Source organism: Maylandia zebra, unplaced genomic scaffold (assembly GCF_041146795.1).
Source record: "Maylandia zebra isolate NMK-2024a unplaced genomic scaffold, Mzebra_GT3a scaffold03, whole genome shotgun sequence".
NCBI classification, from domain to species: Eukaryota; Metazoa; Chordata; class Actinopteri; order Cichliformes; family Cichlidae; genus Maylandia; species Maylandia zebra.
The window spans coordinates 1,844,280-1,864,314 of record NW_027490033.1 but is presented as its reverse complement, the minus strand read 5'-3'; the positions used below and the strand labels follow the sequence as shown (position 1 = coordinate 1,864,314).

The 20,035-nt window shown below is 41.1% G+C and overlaps 2 protein-coding genes across 2 annotated transcripts in view; both read left to right on the top strand.

Annotated features, from left to right (window-relative positions):
• Positions 1-20,035, top strand: part of LOC112432436 (protein NLRC3) — a 3,307,575-nt gene that overhangs the window by 1,517,127 nt on the left and 1,770,413 nt on the right. The gene's annotated exons all lie outside the window — the stretch shown is intronic.
• Positions 12,066-15,925, top strand: LOC112432469 (uncharacterized). The gene is made up of 6 exons (XM_076881183.1): positions 12,066-13,415; positions 13,537-13,608; positions 13,708-13,826; positions 13,910-13,970; positions 14,061-14,155; positions 14,591-15,925. Exons 1-6 carry the CDS (start codon positions 13,380-13,382, stop codon positions 15,624-15,626), a joined length of 1,419 nt encoding a protein of 472 aa, XP_076737298.1. The 5' UTR covers positions 12,066-13,379; the 3' UTR covers positions 15,627-15,925.

Here is a 20,035-nt window from a genome sequence, read left to right as displayed (position 1 = left end):
CATTAGGCATTAAAGTAATATTAAATAAATTCTAACAACAGCTTATCAAGCTTAAACGTGCTGCTGTGGTTTATCTGCTGGTTTCCTCTTTCTGGCGCAAAGTGGGAAACAAACAAGAGAGACGGAACTTGCGATCAGCTGATCATTGATTAGTTTCATGATTGAAGTAGCAGCAGGAGAGGGAGGGGGAGAGGAGACGCGGCAGTCGCTCCATATATCGGTTGTTAAGCTTAACGTGGGAATGCGTTACAAACATTGAGAGAGAAACTTACAAACTTGCTTTACTTCTCTAGGACAGCTTTCACTGAGAAGAAATGCCGATTTGGAAACATGTAGCGAGGCGCTAAATGCTCCACCAGACAACCGAGAGGTCTCTTGTTGTCACATGCAAGAAAGCATGCTCTGAAGAATATCCAGGTAGATAACTGTGGCGATATGTTGGTTATATTACTTTAAAGTGCAACTGGCTAATTCTTATTTTAGCCAACTCAAAAAGTAAAAATGATGCAACGACCTTGAAATAACATTTATCTCACTGAAACATGTCATTTAAAACCCTCCTGCCATCCTTTAAAAAACTCACACCCATCACCCTAGGGACCATTCTCAGCCACGCCATAAAAAGACCATATATCCATATTTTATTCCACTTTAAATTAGCCAACCTTGTAAAACTACTTCTCCCTGAAATATTCATGTAAAGTTTTAATTATATTTTCGTTGTTTTAACCCTTCAAATCCCAGTGTTATTACATGAGCGCCCTGTGTTATAAGCCCCAAAAACCAAAAAACGAAACTAAATATTTCCACAAAAAACCAGTTGAAGTAATATGTGATTGTCATTATAAGTAGGCCTTTAGATGGACCAAAGATTGGCACCAACATACATTTTGACCTGCCATTATTTCTTTTGCATTTTTTTTGCAATTTAAAAATTAAAACTTCAAGGCCCTGAGTCTTCATTGACATCCAAGAAAAGAAGAAAAAATAAAATCATATGATGATAATTTGGGGTTGAAAAATAGCGTTTATAATGGAAGTCAATGGGCAGAAAATGGTCCCCAGGGTGATGGGTGTGGGGATTTCTGCTGCTCAGCCATTTTAGGCTGATTTAAGGAATTTACACTGGAATATTAACATTGACAGGTAAAAACTATCCTGTGGCAAGTTTGGTTATATTCCACTGAACACAGTGGAAATGGCAGCCATTTAACACATAGCAGTGGCACTAAAAGGTCCCAAGAAGGCAGGAAGGTTAAATAAAAACATTTACTGAAATTAAAATAAATATACTGAATATAATATGGCTCAGATTTAATGGAATATAATGATCCTTTTGTGTTGCTGTTAAAGAAAGGGATAATGTGTGATTACTGTTTTTAAACTATGGGCTACAAACTAAATCCTTTTATTATTTCTGTCCTCGGTTTTAACTCATTAATAATCATTAGGATGAAGCCCCCTAAAAAACAACGTAAAGGTCATGAAAATGTAAACAATTTGGCATTTTGATGATGCATCATCCACATTAAAAAGTAGAGATCATATCAGCCCTGTATTTACTTGTATCGGATACATAAAAAATCTTTCCGTATCGCACAGCACTACAGAAAGCTCTTTTCTAGGGTTGTATTAAACATCTGTAACTACCGTAACTCCTGATCCATTTCCTCAATTAAAAGAAGTCCAATGATTCCTGAGAGCAGCAACTCTGCACTTTTCATTAATATTTGCATCATTACGGTAATCCCAGGTACATTGTTGCAGCAGCCCCGTGAAGGCAAAGGTTGAGAGAATAGTGAGTGAGCGTGATGGAACAATGTTATCACACGTTTGGCTTCTTTTTACCATGTTTGTTTGTTTTGTTCTTTCATGTGTTATTTACCAAGATTTGGATGGTGTTCTGCCTCGAGTTACCATAATGTCCCTAACATCACAAAAAAGCACAGAGTTGCTGCTTTCAAGAACTGCTGGAATTTCTCATTTGCCCCAATGGTTCAAGACTCAAGTTAGGCTAAAAACACTGGGACCAGTTTAAATGGGTTCATGTGTGTCAGCTGCATCGTCACTGCTGCTCTTATGTTATGTGTTTTTGTTGAAAACTAGGTGCTGTTTGGCCTTAATGATGTCAAACTTTTCATTCACTTGTTTGCTCCTAAATACGTTTCTATTGCAGGTCTTTTCCAGTTGAAATGTGAGTGAGCACTACACAAATTATTGACACTGAAATACACTGAAAAGAAAAACAACTAAACTAAATCCAAACAAAAACAACTAAACGAAGTAGTTACACACGTTATAGAATATATATACTGGGCATACAAGCCTGGCCTAAGCTTTCTGTCAGGAAGACTGCAGCAGTCCAGGAGTTGGGTTAACTGTCTTTAAGTCCCACAGAAGAAATGTTTACATCAAAGTGCTTGCCAGGCTTAATCCAAATTAGGTACAGCCATACTTGAACTTATCATTGTATAGTATGTGGGACTATGAGCAATGGTTTTCTGGAAACAGAAACAGGCAATTTTATCATTAGTAGAGTCACAAATAACTAGAAAAACAATTGAAAACATAATGTACTCAACACAGCAATATCTCACAATATCCACAAGGGGTCACTATAGCTCATATATTGCCTAAATAGCACGTCATACAAACTGCCAATCTTAAGGCATAAGATCTTTTAAGCAGTGCTGTCCCTCAGCTTCATAGTAGATCCATCTATGGATCAGTTTGAAAATCCTAGCTGTCTTCTTTCCAGTTATCATGTTACAAGATTTTAAGAAAACTTGAACGCTGATCATGAGTTGAATGCCACTGATCTTCAAAATCATCCAAGCTTTTTGATAAATGCACACAAAAGTCGGGTGTCCATGCCACCCGCATGCAAGGTGACAAAAATACCCCAATCAGCCTTTCAAGCTGACAGCTAAAGAAACCATTTCACCAGATTTAGCTTCTTGGATATTGTGTTCACTATACTGTGTTCAAAATGTACTTCTCATTTAATAGAAGAAATGTAATCATGTCAATATAGAGGATTTCAAATTCTCACTCCTGTTAATTAAAAAAAAGAAAAAAGTAGGATAAGACATGAGAAACTCGTTGAAAAGGACAGTCTCCATTATAGCACCTCATGGAAGCTTTGTTAGACGACCTGTCATTAAAAACTAGAAAGACCATCCAGCATCGGGAGCTTTCAGACTTCCAGGTACGACAACAAGCCTATTGCTGGTTTGCCCACTCTGACTGTGTCAGTATTTGCTCCACATACCAACTGCTCTGACCCTAAAGTAAGCCAGAATCCCACACAGCCATATGTAGGCACATTCCAACCACAAAGAATAACTGGGGATTCTTCATCCTGTAAACATCCTGAACAACTGGTTTTGGTGGTTTGATGGGAACAGATCCTCACCTGATCAGGAATACCAACGATCACCCCACCACTCATGTCTTGTTGGGAAATGTTTGCAGTCCTCAAGCTGTGAAAGTCATCAGGTGCAGCAGTCATGAATACCATGTAAACATCCCTGTTGGTAGGACAAACAAATAACAGTGGGATTCATTCGAGAAAACAGAACTTGTTTGATTCCCTGTCTGACAAAAAGAAATTAATGCAACGTAAAAATTAGATTTAAAAAATCAGCAGCATCATATGTAACCAGCTCCTAAATTACATATTGTTATAATTACACAAAATTTGTTCTAAAGCCCAAACTGCTCCTGGTATATCTGACTTTTAGCACCTCCAAGCCTGTAGTCATCTTGGTTATTAGTTAGGCCCCTCCCCCGTGTGTCGCTATGTGTATAGGCACTGTTAATGCTAGCATGAACAGATCATTCTTGCTGGCTGTTGTAGTGGCTTGAGCTAACTCTCATCCCAACTGTTTATATTTGGTTATAGGAGCTGGAGTGGGCATTAATGCTCCACAATTTACAAGCTGGGACCTGCCGCTAATCCATGGTTAAAGCCTTTACCCACATCAACACTGCAGGCAGAGGCTAACATCTGCAATACTATTAATAATTACACATAACTGTAGCAACAACAAAGAGAGGCTCGAACAAGAAAGGCTTGAAACCCTTAGAAAAGACTGATCAGAGTTGGTTCAATGAACTCTGATCGTGTTCATTCGGAGTTAAGCTCGTGTGTGTTTAGAGACAGAAAGCCATCATGTTACCAGGATTCTCCAGAGAAACACAGAAATAAAGAGCAGCGCCTCCATCTTCATTTAGTGGACAGAGGAATATGATCACAAATCAGTGTGGGCCAAAATTTGTATCTTAAAAACTAGGAGGGGATAAAGTTATACCAACATACTGTAATATTTTTATAATATACACTAGCAAACTTTCATGCTGTGTGTGATATTAAAAATATTGTATTGTGTGATATCACATTCTATTGTGATACAGCATTTTAATCTGACCTTTGATTTCTAAATGCTTCATTAAACTGTCAAATATACAAATATAGACAACTGTGGGATTTGTCTAAAGTATTTGCATATGCCATAGAAATGTTAGCACTCACAGTTTACTGGGCAAGGTTTATGCAACGTTTCAACAAGACCAGTCCACTTATGACAAACGCGATCATACGAGCATTATAGTATGATGCAGTCTCTGCATGATATGACTATCTATTCAGCTGTAACCTGACAGGGACAAAGTCTAGGAGACAGAAACTGAAGATAGACACCATTTACTGATGGACCTGTTATATTAGGTGACAATTCCACGTGAAAGTCAAAAGAAATGAATACATACAGGGCAAGTCTTTATGAGGCAAACATGATGTGCATCTCACACGAAAGCGATTTAGGTGATTTTCTGTGAGAAATGTGTAAAAAGATCCGTACTCTGAATTTCAGATACTATTGATCTGTTTGTTGTGTGTCTGAGGGTTTACGCAGGGACGTTTTGTGTAAGCACTGATTGCTACAGTAGCATCCAATCAATGCTTACAGTGCAAAGAAACTGGCCTACAGTCTGACAGCTGCATTAATGTCTACACAATCTAAGAGTTTGAAAGATGGACACACGTGAGATGATCATAAATCCACAACAGAATCCTTTCTGTCCTAACATACTGATGAGAAAATAACTGAAGCACTCGTGTCAAGAACAACAACAACAAAGGGAAACATGCCTAACTTGGATTTCAGTGATTGTGAAAACAAACATATGCAAATGAATTTCCTCTGTGCGCTTTGCCTAATTCAGGAAATCACTATCAGTCAAGTTGAGTGTGAGTCAGTGAGTATGTTATGTTCACATAGACTGTTACCTCAGGGGCTAACTTACCAGATGAAATGAACCTTTATGGAACGGAAACCCAGAATTTGTTTCAAGTCACATTTTAGCTTAACCTGCATGGTGGAAAGTGCCTGTACCAGAGACATGATTGTTGCTGCTTAGGTTAAAATATCTAGTATATGTCAATAATGTAACAAAAAAGAAGAAGAAAATCTGTGGCGGTGTAAAAGTCCCACTAAATGCGTCTCTCGGTGTACATCTAAACTATATAACGATTAACCGCCAACTGTGAGTTCAATTTAAATTTTCCTTTACAAATGTGTGTTTGTTTAGGAAGGAAAAAAATGTGTGCGCACAGTGTTCGGCAATATAGACTCAAAGGCAGCACCAAGACTGGCACGAGACTATTTCCACTGCACTGAGGGTGGGAACTCCAGGCCTCGGGGCCGCTGTCCTGCAGGGTTTAGATGTGTCCTTGATCCAACACAGCTGATTTAAATGGCTCATTTTGAACGTTGACATATACATCAAGGAATGGACCAGCCACTGCACTGATGTTAAACCAGTTCAGAAGTTCATTTATCATCATGAACCACCAATTTATGAGCAGACAAACCAAAGTACACTCCAAGATTCAGTTGCTTGTAGAAGCACGTTTAGCAGCAACAGCTCAAAGTCATTGTTTTCTGTATGACTATCAGTCTCTCACATCATTGGGGAGTCATTTAGGCTCACTCTTCTTTATAATGTTGCTTCACTTCATTGAGGTTTGCACAAATTTGTTTCTGCAAAACTCACGACCACACTACTTCTATTAAGCTGAGCTTTAAACTTTCTAAAATATAAAACCTGCTAGACACCGGTGTTGTGCCAAAAAGTGATTGTCTGCCAAAAACTGATTTCTGGTATTTGCCAAAAAGTGATTGCTCGTATTTAAACTGCTATAAGTAACTTGTTGGGCTATAATATGTGAAACATATGTCAAATGCTTCCCTCATGGATGACATAAAGTCATCTTGAGCCACAAACAACATTCGTGTAACAAGGTAGAAGCCGCGATCAGTTTTTGGCAGCGACTTTTATATAACCTTTATTTATTTAGTTAAAAAAATCTCATTAACATTAAACATGTCTTTTGAAAGAGTAAGTTGGCCAAGAGGACAGCAGCAATGGCAGCAAATATTACAATAGTTCAGTAAAAATATTTTAAGTGGGGATAAAGGAGCGGATTGGTTATAATGTAAGTACAATAACACAGAGTTGTAAAGACACTTGAAACACAGATTTTTTTAAATTCTATATAAAACCCCTTTGTAAACCCTGTTCACCAATGTTAGGGTCCCTGGGTCGTTGACCCAGTGTTTTGTGTTTTTGGTTCTTTGATTTTGTTATTTCATTATATTCTAGCTTTGCTTTATGGGTTTTAGGATTATTCTTAGTTTAGGTTCTCTGGGTGGGGTTTGGTTAGAGTTTTAGTGTTCTGGTTTTCTGTCTGTGTTCCATAGTTGCTGTCTCCCCTATCTGCTGTCTCCCCACGTCCAGTCAGTGGCTGTATCCCAATTCAGGGTCTGCAGCCTTAAGGGCCGCATTTTAAGGCCGATTGCGTCAGAGCGACGCGACGAAGGCTGTCCCAATTCGAAGGCTGCTCGAAATGCGGCCCCCAAATGCGTCCTTCATTTCCCTGAATTTTAAGGACGTGGCAGTGTAGACTTCGTGGCCCAACATATCCCAGAATGCATAGCGCGGCGGTGGGTGTGGATAATTTTGCCGAAATAAAACGGCGGATGAGGGGCGCCCGAAGAGTAAACTTTAAGTAAGTACTGAATATTACGTCACTTATTTATGTGCAAATGTTTAATAACGAAGAACATTAAAACATTACTGTTGGCCACATGTCGGCAAAGTTATGTGACATTAGTGACGTTTGTACTAACTTGGTTTTAAAGCCTTTACTTTCAAATATACGCCATTCAATAGCTGAGCTTAATCTTACAGAGATTGATCAAAGCTCATGTAGAAACAAACAAACAAATGCACAAAAGATTTTCTCCTTCATTTCTGTCAAACAAAGCTGTAAGACACGTTTCCAGCTGTTAGTATCATGGTTGCTAGGCAACCTGGGCAGACCGTCCCATTTCACAAGCCTCGCACTTCCGGCCTTAGCGGTCTTTGAGTACGCGGCCCTTGAGGATCGTTGAGGCTGCGTACTTTAAGGCTGCAGATCCTGAATTGGGATACAGCCAGTGTCTGTGTCTGCCCTGGTCCCACGTCTCTGTTCCCTTTGTTATAGAGCCTGCCTGAGTCTGTGTTATGTTTCCTGTTTTACTTTGAAAGTCCATGTCTGATGTTAATGTGTCTGGTTTTGCTTCCCCTTGTCTCGTTAGGCCTGATTTGCCCCAGCTGTGTTTCCCTCCTGTTACCCATTCCCTGATTGCTCCCTCTGTGTATTTAAGCCCTGTGTTTCTTTGTGTCGGTGTCGTGATCTGCTTTCATTTATGCTGTGTGTTCTGGCTGCCTGGTCATGTAACGTTATTTGGATTTTTGTTACGTTTTGCCACTTTTTGCCATCCAGCAATAAAAGCTGAGTTTTGAGTTACTTTCCGCCTCCGAGTGTCTGCACTTTGGGTCCTTCTACTTCCACTCTTGCCTGCACACAGCCTTAACCTGACAACCGAAGTCTATTTACCAACGTACGTAAAGATATTACACATAAAAAATACACAGAAACATTGGAAATCACTTTTTGGCACAACACCGTAACCTCTCCAGAGGTGGTATCAATATTAATATCTCTAAACCCTATAAATGTTTCTTTTAAAGTCTGACGAAAGGAAGGAGCTGCGAGAAGTGTGCCTCTCAACCGGTGGCTCGCTCAATAACGTCTGGCTGTGCAGCTGAAACCTTTTTGACCCACCAACAGTCACACAGAGGCCACAAAATCTCACATGCGGGTTTCACTCTTTCAGGCGGAGTCTCTCTAAGAAATTCTAGTTTTAACTTCAGTTCAAATGCTTCATCTTCTGTGAATCGAGTCAAATTAGAAAAAAACTAAATATAAAACAGGTTTAAATGAACAAAAAAGAAACTCATCTGATCATTGTTAACATACACAGTGAGCACTCATGCAGGTTCATCAAGACTTTGATTTTCTAAAAAAGATCTAAAGATTTGCATGAGGAAAAACTGAATAACACCTTTAAAATGTTAGTTTTTCCCTTTTTTGTTCGATTGTAACGTGATTAATACAAAATATTTTAAAGAAAACATTTTAAATAAAGAAACTTGCCTAATTAATCATTTTATCCTGTGATTTCTTTATTTCGCAATATTTTTTACTGATTAAACATGTTGTTTGTGTTATTGTTACGGCTGCTTTGATGATTTAGGATTCAGTTTTGCTGCATGTTATCATTAAATCCTGTTTCGCCTGCTTTGCAAGAAAAATAACAGGAGACAATGTGATTAGGGCTGAGTATCAATTTCAATTCCTACAACTGCTTCAGTTCCCATTAGTAGTAATACCTACACTTTTTTTGATTTCACTTTTCTAATAGTTTCACAGGCTAATAGTTTTTAAACAGAATAGCACAAACAACATGTATCCCTTTAGAAATCAAACTGTGATACTTCTAAAAGCACATATTCACACCTAGCCACACTAGCACTGTATCAACCCCCAATGTTCCTTTAATGCAACTAGCCCTATAATTATCTACTAGTCACAAACACACTGCAACAGTAAGACTTGTTGATCACACATAGATGATTTATCTACTTTAGGAGCATTTGACTTTTTCTTTAGCGCTCCGAAAAGACACAGAGGCTAATAGTTTTAAATAGAGCACCACAAACAACAACAGGTATTCCTTTAGAAATAAACTTTTCTGGTGTTACTTCTAAAAACTAAACTACAGATTCTTAACTAGTCACACTCTGCAACAGTTAGACAGAGTGGGTTACAGTTAGGCCCCCAACAGTCAGCAAAAGAAGTCATAAAACAATAAAAGAGGCTCCCTTTATCAAGAGCATCCCAGCACTCACACATCCCAACTGTAGTTCCATAGTTTTTCCACCTTTTTCATTACAAACAGTTCCTTTATCTTATCTTATCATGTCAGAGGTCAACTGAAACCATGTCCACCTGAACCTCCAAAGGTTTTGCACCTTTTCTTACACCCCACACCTTTATCTCTGCAGGCAGACAATTACACCTCCTACTGACTAACTGTACCTCTATAGTTTCCACCTTTTTTCATTACAAACTGCTCTTTTATCTGTCAATTACACTTTCTACAGACCAACTGAACCTCCATAGGCTTTCCACCTTTCTTCTTTACATCCTGCTCTTTTATCTCTACATCTCAGAGCCCAACTGAAACCAAGTCCACCTATATAAAAACACCCTAATCAGAAACCCTGTATTTTTCCTCAGCACTTCACAACTACCGCAAGGTATAGCGTTTGAACTTTTTATTTTTTCGGATCCCAGACACAGCGGTGTGAGGTACTTAGCACACAGTTTGGACATGTAGATAACATCGTTTGTTTGGAACACAGCAGCAGAGAGGTAGAATTCACATGAGTTTAATTTAATCAAACCTCATTTTACGGATCTAAGTGGCTCCTCATCACTCGCCAATTCACCATTTTATTTAAATATCTGAATTTTCGGAATGATGATCCAAGCGGGACACAGAGGCTGCTAGTTTTAACACACCAGAATGCAAATATAAATAAAAGCCTGACTATCCTGAGAGCTGCAGCGACACCGTTCTTTCACATGGATGCCTGGATGTGCGTTGGAGCCGACTTTGCTACCCGCACAGAGCGTTTCTGACCTACAGGCGCTGCTTATACAATAGAGAAAAGCAACAATACAGCGCGTTTCTCTGCTCCAAGACATCCCAGGGCCTTTCACAAGGTAAGCATGTCTGTTATACCCAGAGCATAAATGTCTGTATGTCAGCGCTGATTATTCAAACCCTGTTTAAAATGTGACACATATGTTGTCTGAAAACAAATCCTCTAAATTTGCAAAGTTACTGATTTAAAAATATATTTTCAAATTTTTAGTTGCATGACAAACATATGATAGACTCTTGAGCATATTTATTTATATAGCTACATTCACAATGGTATAACCGTGCTAAATAAAAGATGCCCAAGCACCAATGCACTCTAATGCAAACCTCTAAAAAAAATAAATATTCTTCTTAGGAAGACCAGAGAGCAGGGCATTACAGTAATCAATGCGACTGGTAATAAAAGCATGCATCAGCATCTCCGTGTTGGCCCGAGAGAGAATAGGGCGGACTCTGGCTATATTTTTTAGATGATAAAATCCAATTTTGGTTACATGTTTAACATGTGGGATAAAACCAAGCTCAGAGTCAAAAATAACACCCAGGTTTTTCACTTGTAGCGAAGGACATAGTGAAAATGCCTCTAATTTAGACAAGAGTTTCTCTCTCTGAGCCTCAGGACCGGTGCATGGAGGGCTGGGGCCTCTTCTGCCCCCCCAACGGAGACCACGTAGGTAGTCGGAGGCTGTAAGACAGCGGCTCTCTGGAGAAATCTGATATCTCAGGAGGATGACAGGATTCAACCAGAGAAGCTGCTTCATTATAAACGAGGTTTATAACTGAAATCTATGATACACATAAACACCCGTCCATGCACTTAAGTAGTGAGTGAGTATTCACTCCAGTGATGAGCTGTGAGAAAGAAACTGCACACACAGCGATCGGGCGTTATCAGCGACCATAAGATTATTATTGCCAAGCAAGGACCCGCAGCTCGAGCAGGCTGAAGAAATCCTTTAATGCTGATGCAGGCTTCACAGTGTAGAAATGAGAACTCTAAGAAACAAAACAACAGAAGTCATGTATGAAACACAACACAGTTAACATGTGAAGCACTTACAGTTTTTTCTGATGGCTTGAGCACATTTTTTGTAACTATTGGCAATTTTTGCAAAACTCTACACACAAGTAAGAAAACTCTTCACCCAATCAGCAAAACATTGTAGTTTCCTTGTAAAAGCGAATAAGCCTTAACTTAACTGATTAACTCTCCACACCTTTGTAAAAATGGTATTTTTGTGTCCAACAGTTAACACAAGCCATCATCTACTAAGCACACAATGCACCAACTACACACTGATGGTATGAATGAAAAACACATCTGGCTTTTGCTTTCTCTGTGCACAAGGTAGGCCATGTCAGATTGAGCTCATACTTCTGTTATAGATCCATCCAGTGCTACAAGTCTTTGTGCAAAGTGACTGTACTCACCGATTCTCATTTCAAAATGTCCTCATGATGCCTGCTACAGTGTAGCAGCTCGAGTTAGGCTGGACCCGTTGGCCAGCTTCCCTCAGGGTCACTCCACGGTTGATGACATGGTCCACTATTGTAGCTCTGATGTCATCAGCAATTCTATTTCTTACTCTTCTTACCCGTCCTCTCCCCCCTCCTCGTCCTCCTCTTGCTCCTCCTTGTCCTTGTCGTCCTCTTCATCCTACTTCTTCACCTCCACGTCCTCTTCCTCGGCCTCCTCTCACTCTTCCTGCTCCCTCCATTGTACTCCACACACAGAGCTTACCTGTATCATAGTGCTTAGGCTGATTGCAAAGTGAACTAATTATCTAAAAAAGCTTTCACATGTGGCAGTGTGCCAGACAGTTGACAAAATAGTGTAAATAATGGCCATAAATGTGTATAGTTTTGCTAGGAGTGCGTTGATCATTTGGAAACTGAGTGCAAAGCAGTGAGTTGTGTTTACAGTTCTGCAAAAAGAGTGCTGTGCAGTGGATTGTAGCTACAGGTTTGCAAAGTGTGTGTTACAAAATGGCAAACTGAGTGCAAAGCAGTGTTTGTGCTTTTAGTTTTGCACACTCAGTGAGTGGTTTTGCTATAAGTATCAATAGTTTTAGGAATTGTGCTGTAAGAATCACAGTTAGGGTTTAAGCATTCAGAAAAACCTGTAATAAACGCACACGCATGCGTCTTCAGCATTACTGGGTTTCTGCAGCTCCTGGTTTCCTGTTTAATACATTCACACAAGCAATCAAACGCTATGAATCGTTCCACAATGTTTGCAGTCACTTTTCTTATCCCTCCTGACTCAAGAGCATAAAGCGATCTACGTTAGCTCTGGGAATTCTGACGGTCGTTCAGTAAATCTTTGTTTAATCTCTTTATTTGCTTTTTGGAGAAGTGAAGGTACAAAAACCTCGTCAATCAAATTTGCTTCGGTGGACAGAAAACAGCCGTTGTAGACTGTTTGGGGTTACCTTTTATAAGTATTGAATTTTCAAAAGTGAAGTCAGTTCTTCTGACCAGGTTCAGACCAGGATGAACACAAGTATGATACTGGACCCACTAGAGAACTGGTCCCAGCTGTGGGTTCACCTCCTCCTGCTGAACTCATAGGACAGACTCTAATGTAGCATCACGTTCATCGGTCACTCCTGACCTCCTGTGAAGCATGACGGATGTGTAATTAATGACTTCAGTATTTGGGGCATTATTGCTCTAAAAATCATATTAATAGTATTATTATTATTGTGCTTTAGGCTGCACTGATAACGCAGAGGTCTCTTCTTCCTCTGGGCTGTTTAAAGGGCCAGTTTGTCCAAAGCTGTGTATATACCAGCTGCTGTCAGGCTTCAGATGTCTGCATTAGTCCACAGTCCACTGTTTGTAAGCCATTGCTTTACTGCAAAAGTTCCCATCTACTGTAAAGAAATGGAGATAAGCAGGCACATAATATGAAAAGGCATGCTGTAGCTGACTTTGTCTTTTCTGATCCATCGGTTTGTGTGGCTCTTTCCACAGGAGGGACCTAACCCACACTTTATTTACTTATATGATAAGTTTAGTGGAGTGTAGTGCAAAATACACAGTGTTTACTTTTAATTTAACAACATGAAGCTGCATCAAGTTTCCATGGTGACTGCTCAAGAAATTCTGCATTCATAAATAAACATCAGACTGTCAAAAGAGCTCATCTGTGCGAGACCACCGAGCTGAGAGCATTTTCAGGTCCAGATCCCCCGTACGCCATCGTTGGAGAGCAGTTGACGTTTTTCTTCCTGACTTTGATTTGAACACGTTTAAATGGAAAAGAGTCAAGGAATCTATAAGCCTATCAGGGTATGTGACGCTTTTGCTTTTACTGCATTTCAGTAATTTGAAGAATTTGATGTCGTTTTAAAAGTTGACAAACTGAGAATCATTTTAAGTAACAATGACTAAATTGCTATTTCTTTGACAGGTGTTGTTCAACACACCGATTTATGAAACAGCTGTAAAGATCTGCTGGTATCTTCCGGGCTACAAGGCTCAGGTTAGACCCAGATTCATGCAAACCAAAGCTGACAGAAAATATCAGGTCATTTCTGAGGACCTGAGAGTGGTGGTGATTAAATGTCTCCTTTACTTTTAGGTTGCGATAATGACGGAGTTTCTCAGACTTCAGCAGGAAGATCTAATTCCACCGAACCTCACTGCTGAAGATCTGAGAGATCTTTTGGTGGAGAAGAGCAGGGAGACGCTCAGAGAGCAGTGAGTTACTGTCACACCTGAAAGTCTGTTTGTGATGACGTGTAAGTGCTGAGAGAAAACCTCTGCTTTGCTTTCTTTTGAAGGCTGTGGGAGTTTGAGTTAGAGGATTTTGACGAAGAGGAAGCCAAACCTCTTCTAAGGCTGGTAAGACGAGAAAACCCACAAGACTTTTTTTTCATTACGTGCACATAACCTTTACACATAAGCGCACTGTAAATGTGTTTTCTGTTTCAGGTGTGGGCGGTGAACGTCAGCAATAAAATGAGGGACGTTGAATTTGAAGCCAGGTTGCTTCTTCAGTTCCCAGAGGCCGTACCTCCTAAATTTCAGTGAGTCACATGTAACATACAGTTATTAACCCTGTAAGACCCAACCCATCAAAAAACAGCCAGAAAATTCAGATTCTTTGGAACTGAGATGTTTATCAACCCTTTAAACAAAAGCCACACATGAGTTCTTTGCTATGTCATGTTGTGTATGATTTACTTTTATTGTGTATTTATTTTTTGTATCACATTTGATACACTGGGTGTTTTTGGCAACTTTTTGTTAACGACAATGTTAACTTTAGACTAAAAAAGAGTTTTGTCCACAACATTTAGAAATTATAGCAAGTATTGATCATGTTGATGAGATCGAGGTCTCAGAAACTCATGTATGATACAAAGGTGGTTACAGGGTTAACAGTCCAGCTACAGTGTTTCAATATTTAAATGATGCTTTGAATATGTTTAACAGATAACTCTTATCATGTTTTTCTACAGAGCACCTAAACTCCTCAGCGCGGTGAAGGATTACGTTGAAATCCTGAAAAAGAAGCAGCAGGAACAGCCTAACAGCAAACTGCTCACCGCGCAGGAGGTAGTGGTCGAGGTAGTTCCCCGCGTTCTCCAGGGCTTCTGGGAGCTTCCTCCTCGTCCCCTCCTAAACATGGCCTCCCAGAGTCTAAGTATCCTCTCCACCAGTGTCACCAAGGCCACTTTAGATCGTGTCTCCAAGAGCCTCACGGCGATGGAAACACAGGCCGTCTTCACCCGCTCTATCCGAGACGATCTGGTCGACAGCATCCTGACGGAGATTAGACAGAAATTTCCTGAAGAAATTCTGTCTATCCAAGTTGCAAACTTTGCACCCCTGTTGCTGAAGACCATTGCTGATGTAGCAAGGATCCGGATATGTGAAATCTTTGAGCCCCCTTCAAGTCCTGATGTGAAGAGCACAAATGGTGAGCGCTCCTCTGACGGCCTTTCAGTGGCAAATGTTCCACCAGCCGAAGAAGCTCTGTCAGAAAGTGTTGCAGAGCCCGACGTTCCCTGTGAGGAACTTCTTTCTGAAAGGGCATCCAGTCTGAGTACTCGAGACCTTACGATCGAAGGAGCTCTGTCAGAAAGTGTTGCAGAGCCCGACGTTCCCTGTGAGGAACTTCTTTCTGAAAGGGCATCCAGTCTGAGTACTCGAGACCTTACGATCGAAGGAGCTCTGTCAGAAAGTGTTGCAGAGCCCGACGCTCCCTGTGAGGAACTTCTTTCTGAAAGGGCATCCAGTCTGAGTACTCGAGACCTTACGATCGAAGGAGCTCTGTCAGAAAGTGTTGCAGAGCCCGACGCTCCCTGTGAGGAACCCTATGGCGAGTCCAAATCCTGTGTTGAAGGTGAAGATCATATGATCAACGGATCTTGTTCTGAAATTGGGCCGGTTCCTGATGTTCCCTTTGAGGAACCTTTTCCAGAACCTGAAGCCAGAATGAGTCCGAAGACCGTCAGATCAAGAAGAAGAAAAAGGGCTTCTTCAAAAGACTGAGAAGTCTGTTCTGCTGCTGTTGCAGACCAAAAGTCACCGACTGACACTGAAGCTGTGACCCAGTGTTGGTGTTGCAGTAACTCTAAATATGTAAATATGTTCCTTAATGATTGTTCTTCATGTTTTTGGGGGTTTCTTTAGTTTTCAGTGGGCTGGGTGTTTTTTCTCCTCCGTGTTCTTTACTTGATTCTTGTTCATAGTTCCTGATTTGTTTTCCTAGTTCTTGTTTCTTAGTTTGTAGTTTCTTGAGTCCACCTGAGTTTCCAGTAATAAAAGCTGCCGATTCAAGTTTCATTCCACGTAAGAGTCCTGTGTTTGGGTCCTACTACCTGCCTGTCACAGCACACCATGACAGAAACTTTATAAACTCATTCATATTTCTACACGAGTCTCCAGCTATGTTAAAGATTTTTTTTCTTTCAAACATTTGTAAGAATCTCTTATGGTTCTCAAAATACTTCCACAAGTCCAGTAAGTGTAGTGCAGTAACATATTGATGGTATTATTTTTAATAATTATTTATTATTTTTAATGCACTTTGAACTGAAACTGGTATATAAAATGTACTTCCTGTAGAAAATGCAGTGTGAATGCTAATAGCTGAATAGCTTGAGTTGAATTTTTATAATTGCTGAAATCTTTGGTGAAAAACATGTTACAGTTTTTGCCCGTTGCTTGAACACATTTTGCAAAACGTCGCTCATTGTGCCAAAACTCTAAACACAAGTAAACATGACACATCAAAATATACCATTCACATCTGTGCCAAACTGAAACTCTGCTGTCAAAACCTAACATTCCTCTGTCAAGATGTAACTCTGTTGACAAAATGACACATACTTGCATCACATGCAGATCAGATCAGGGGGACACACTAGTCTACTTCATATAAAACACTGCAGTCTTTCATTGTCATTGTTTATTCTGAAGGCACATTTTCAGGAGACACAAACAACCAACAAAAGCAAATAGGCCTACTCAATATTGTCCACTGCAGCACCATCAATTCAGATAAAGCAAAACACAAACATAATACAGTAATAGAAAAAACACTATACTGTACACACAAAAAATCATGACAATTGTGCATACGTGGGCTCATGGATCCCGCCGTCTGTTGGGGTCTGGCCACAGGACCTCATCGACATCGCAAGCAGTGTCTTCTCCCGCTGGGCACCGGGGAAAATATCCTCTTGCATGTCGAAACCATCCATGGATTGCTGTCACCTGAATGTAAATAGAAATATATGTGGTGGCCCCTAGAGACAAAACACGTACAAACTCCAAAGCACATTTCTAGCTTGAACTGAACTTCCAAAACAGAGCTACCTAGAACAGCGGTCCCCAACCCCCGGGCCTCGGACTGGTACCGGTCCGTGAGTCGTTTGGTACCGGGCCGCGAGAGTTGAGGCTCAGGTGTGAAATGTCTGGTTTTCAGGGTTTTTATTGCTTTTCAGCGTTATTTTGTTATCGTTTTTATCATTAACTCTGTTTTCCTGGGTCTTTTCACGTGTGTTATGAATAAATCTTCTTTTTCGGTACCGGTACTAGTTTTATTTTGTTGTATTTATCCGCGACACCTTAAAGGCCGGTCCGTGAAAATATTGTCGGGCATAAACCGGTCGGTGGTGCAAAAAAGGTTGGAGACCGCTGACCTAGATCACGTAAATTACACAATTGAAAGCATGAAAGCATATGTGTATTGTTTGTGTATTTATGCACAAGCATTCATATATATTCAAATCATTAAAAAACAAAAGTTCATTTGCCTGTTACTACCACACACCAAATCTGGTCGTTGGTACTTGCTGAACTGAGAGACACAACAGCAGAGGTCACTATTAATGCTATAAAAGAGGCCTTTGCAAGACATGCAGTTGCCGAGACTGTGGTATCGGACAACAGGCCGCAAGTTTCATCAGAACAGTTCAAGCACTTTGCTAAAGAGTACCAGTTCACACATGAAACGAGCAGCCCCAGGTACCCCCAAGCCAACGGGGAGGCAGAACGCGCTGATCGTACCATTAAAGACTTGAGAGGACTGTGACTACAGCAGAGCACTGCTAGCGTGCAGGGCCACCCCACTGGAACATGGGCTCTCACCGGCACAGTTGCTCATGGGGAGACACCTGCGTACCTCTCTGCCACAAGCTGCTGCGAAGCTGGTGCCAAAGTGGCCCGACCTACAGGCTTTTCGCGAGAAGGATGAGGAGGGGAGGCGTGAGCAGGCAAAACACTACAACCGCAGACATAGAGTCAGGACAGAAGGTGTGGATTACTACTGAAGGAACCACTGGAGCAGTAGTTGGACCTGCCAGTGCTCCCAGATCTTATGTGGTAGAGACAGACAGGTTTTCTAAGGAGAAATAGGAGCCACCTCACACCAACAGGGACTGTTACCAGATCTGGTCGAGCGGTGAGACCTCGTGTAAGATTGGATGTGTAATTCTCTGAAGTTATCCATTCAGGCCCTATTCAAAGCTGGCTTAGGCTGTTAGAGATGTTTACAATTATGTGTTTCGTTTAAATGTAAGTGAACAAGTGAGAGATGTGTATCATTTTAACGTTTGATAATGCTCTGCATTCCTGTTCTTGTGAGCTGAGTGAGTCATTGTGAAGTATGTCTTTAGCTAAAAGGAGGTGTAGCAGGAGACTACTGTACCCATAAGGCTGTGTGTGTGTGTGTGTGTGTGTGTGGGGGGGGGGGGGGGGTATGATCTAAATTATAATATTGCTGACTGTCTGAGGCAAAATTTCCCCAAATCGAATCGAATCGAATCATGGATTGAATCGATTCGGGCAAGGGCGTCGATTTGGCATGGACGGAGGGGACATGTCCCCACCAATATCCAGCGATTATTGAATTGTCCCCACCAATAATTTGATCTCTTCGAGTAAAGAAAAGCAAACCTGATAGAAAGAAGAAAAAAAAAGATCTGTCAACGTCTCATTCACCCAGCGGTGCCGAAAGAGTTAAATTACGTCCTGTACTGGAGTCCTACCTCATGTGACAAATATGGCCAATGTGATTGGCTGAACCTTTCAGGGAGCTCCGTTGAGTTTTAGCAGCGGCAAGCCTGCGCTCCCAGGAGGAGAGGAGGACGGCAGCAAAGAGGAAGAACCTGGATATAAGAAAGTATTTTTCAGAGAAACCTGTAAGTCACTTAAAGCCAAGTTCACTCATAATGTCACGGTCTGGCTGGCAGACCGTGGGGGTGTAGGGAAGGAGGACACAGGCGCGGTGCTCTATGTACAAGCAGTGCGTTTATTTACAGCGATGGACAGACATGACAATAAATCCCGTGCTCTCCCGACTCCCGTGACGTGTCCTCTTCCCAGTGCTAGTGCTCCTGTCTCCGCTTCTCCGTGATGAGCACCCCGTGCTCGCTGTCCTCTCGTCTCCCCGTAACTCCTGGGGACATAAGAGAGAGGAAGCCGTCAGACACACAATAATGCAGCAGACTCAAACTAGGAACTGGTCGAGAGACTGACGTGAAGCCACGCAATGATCCAGCGTCGGAGAGAGCTCCACCACACTCTCAAATAGCTCCTCCGACAGGCCTGATCAGCTGCAGGTGTGGCCAATCACCTGCCAGGGCCACACACACACACACACACACACACACACACACACACACACACACACACACACACGTCTACAAGCAGGGAGAACGAGGGACAGCAATACAAAATACATACATTATAATATTAGTCCATAACTGCTCAGGGTCCTGGGTCTGACACATAAAATGTGTCCGTCACAATAACGTTGCAGGCTATGCTAGGCTTTGGCCCACATCAGTCTAAAACTGTATGTAACCATGAATAACGTGTTTTGGAAACTAACAGCACAACATGCAGCACTGTTAGTTCTCTCAGTCTCAGAGCAGCGTTTCTAATTCTAATCTAAGTGAAGCTGTCAGAGAAAACAGCAGCCTCGAGCAGCCAGGATATTAGTTTACAGAGGCTGTTAGAATTATATGCCTAACGTTAAAATGTTGGTGACACAAGAATTTCATCTTAATGGCACTGACGTATTCATAGGTCATAGTTATGATTTTGCAAATATTCCACCTTGTAGTGCAGTTTGCACAACTTGTTTTAAAAATGCACTCAGCCTACAAACATTACTGATCAGTCAAGATCTGCACAAAGTGACAGACACACTGAAGCAGCTCCACATTTTATTCTTATTGTCATGTATGTCCTATTTGTCAGGTGACAGAAGAAGCAACACAAAGCTCAGAGAGCAATGGTGACACAAGATCACAGGTGGAATTGGATGATGACGCAGAATGAGAAGAGCGAAAGTGGATCGCTAAATGAAACGGATGAACCAGAACTGGTTTGTAAAAATGCTGCAGCTTCAGTGGTGTGGAACTGGTTTAGCTTTCGTCCGTCAGATACAC